Source organism: Aplysia californica, unplaced genomic scaffold, assembly GCF_000002075.1.
Source record: "Aplysia californica isolate F4 #8 unplaced genomic scaffold, AplCal3.0 scaffold00004, whole genome shotgun sequence".
Classification (NCBI taxonomy): domain Eukaryota; kingdom Metazoa; phylum Mollusca; class Gastropoda; order Aplysiida; family Aplysiidae; genus Aplysia; species Aplysia californica.
Window position 1 is genome coordinate 3,478,979 of NW_004797274.1, and position 1,847 is coordinate 3,480,825.

General features: G+C 41.8%; 1 protein-coding gene across 1 annotated transcript in view; it reads right to left on the reverse strand.

The window, feature by feature from the left end:
* LOC101858316 (betaine--homocysteine S-methyltransferase 1) overlaps positions 1-1,847 on the reverse strand; it is a 17,460-nt gene that overhangs the window by 6,837 nt on the left and 8,776 nt on the right. The window contains exons 4-5 of the mRNA XM_005089273.3: positions 1,460-1,654; positions 277-388 (exon numbers count right to left, since the gene is read on the reverse strand). Of these exons, the coding sequence (XP_005089330.1) occupies positions 277-388; positions 1,460-1,654 (307 nt within the window). The remainder of the gene's footprint in view (positions 1-276; positions 389-1,459; positions 1,655-1,847) is intronic.

Genomic DNA, 1,847 nt, shown 5'->3' on the forward strand with positions numbered 1-1,847 from the left:
CCCCCGCCCGCCTCCTTCTTCCGGCTCACATACCTTACAACTTCGTTTTAGTAAAAATTTGCAGCAATTACAACACAATAAGATCATATAAGTGCCAAAGATTAGAATCGTTACCTGAGAATAACAAACACAAAAAGAAGTAGAGATAATTACGATAGATGTTTGATGGGAAAGAAGGAGCATACCTCGCCAGAGCAACTGCCAGCCACCCAGCAGTCCATTTCAAAACCCCTTCTCCAACCTAGTTCCGAGTTGTTGTTTGACCACTCTACTGACCTTTCCCGTATGTTCGAATGACCTCCAGGGCCAACAACGCCTCCCCAACCTCCTGGAATGTCTCCGCTATTATGAGGTCCACACCCTCCTCCACTGACCACTCCACTTGCTCCTGGGATACAAGAATAGACCACAACATTTAAGTACATGTATTTTAATTTGTTGTTGTTGTTGTTGTTGTTGTTGTTGTTGTTGTTGTTGTTGCTGTTGTTGTTGTACAGGCGGATGACAAAGAAACAGGGCTGTTTTTGGCTACTCAGATTTGAACTTGGCAAGGGCAGAGCAAGGTTAGTACAAAGCTGTTTGTAAAATGTTATAACTAAAATACTTTTCAAAACAGATTCACCCCAACTCTAAGAATATAACGACTGGCATAACGACTTGCTGACACACTTTGGAGGACATAGAAGAAAGGCTGCTTAACGATTTAGAGACGTCGGTGGCCTAATGGTTAGGCTCTCAGACTTGCAACCGTAAGGTTGTGGGTTCGAATTCTGTCTGAGGCCCGACGTTGTGTCCTTGGGAAAGCACATTACACGAATTGCCCTCACTTCACCCAGGTTGGAATGGGTACCCAGCTACAGTCAGTGAAAGATCTTGCCAGTTTGTAAGTGTTTGGGCGCTTAATTTGGATGACAAAGAAAGAATGCTGTTTACAGCTTTTTAGTCCCAACAAGACTCGGAGAGAGTCTAGTAATTACAAAGTTGCTTGTGAAATTAAAGACCCTTGTTGTTCAACAAATTATGTTGGTTGTTACAACTAAACATACACCAAAAAATGACAATATTATTTTAAAGAATGAGAGTCTATACCAATAAGTCTATAATATTATTGTGTTGCGACACAAATTGCTCGTCTGTACTGTATACAGCGAAAGATACTGTCAGTTTGTTAGTGTTTTACTGCGTGTAATCCGCAGTTTGCACTGCATGCTTCACAGAAAGTCGAGAATATTTTTTTAAAACAACTTTCGACTCTTGTTCTAAGGTCTGCTGAGTTGCAAAACGCATAGACCACACTGTAGAGTGTGGATATGCTCTATATAAATTCAATTGATGTTTGTATTATTATCATTATTATTATTATTATCTTTCTATTTATTATAATCAATAATAGCATTTTTATTAGCATTATAAAACTATTCTCATCATTGTGGTCACTACTATTACTTCCAGAACTGACCTTGAACATTGCGGCGACCTTGGTCTGACTCTCTTTGTCATCCCTGTTGTAGATGGTAGAGTTACAGATGTTTCCGGCGAACAGCGTCCCGGTTGCCCGGGCAACCTCTCGGGCCAAAGCCAAGGCCTTCTTGTTCATGGCCGCCAGTTGATCTTCCTTGCCGATGAGCCGAAGCTTTTCCCGGTGTCCGTAGTACTGTAGACGCACAAACGTTCATAGAATACAAAGCGGTTAACAGAGAGACATACAGACATAGTAATACTATTGTTTTGTCATGCAGACAGACAGACAGACAGACAGACAGACGACGAGTCGGAGCTTCTCTCTGTGTCTGCAGTACTGTAGACAGACAGACAGACAGACAGACAGACAGACAGACAGACAGGCA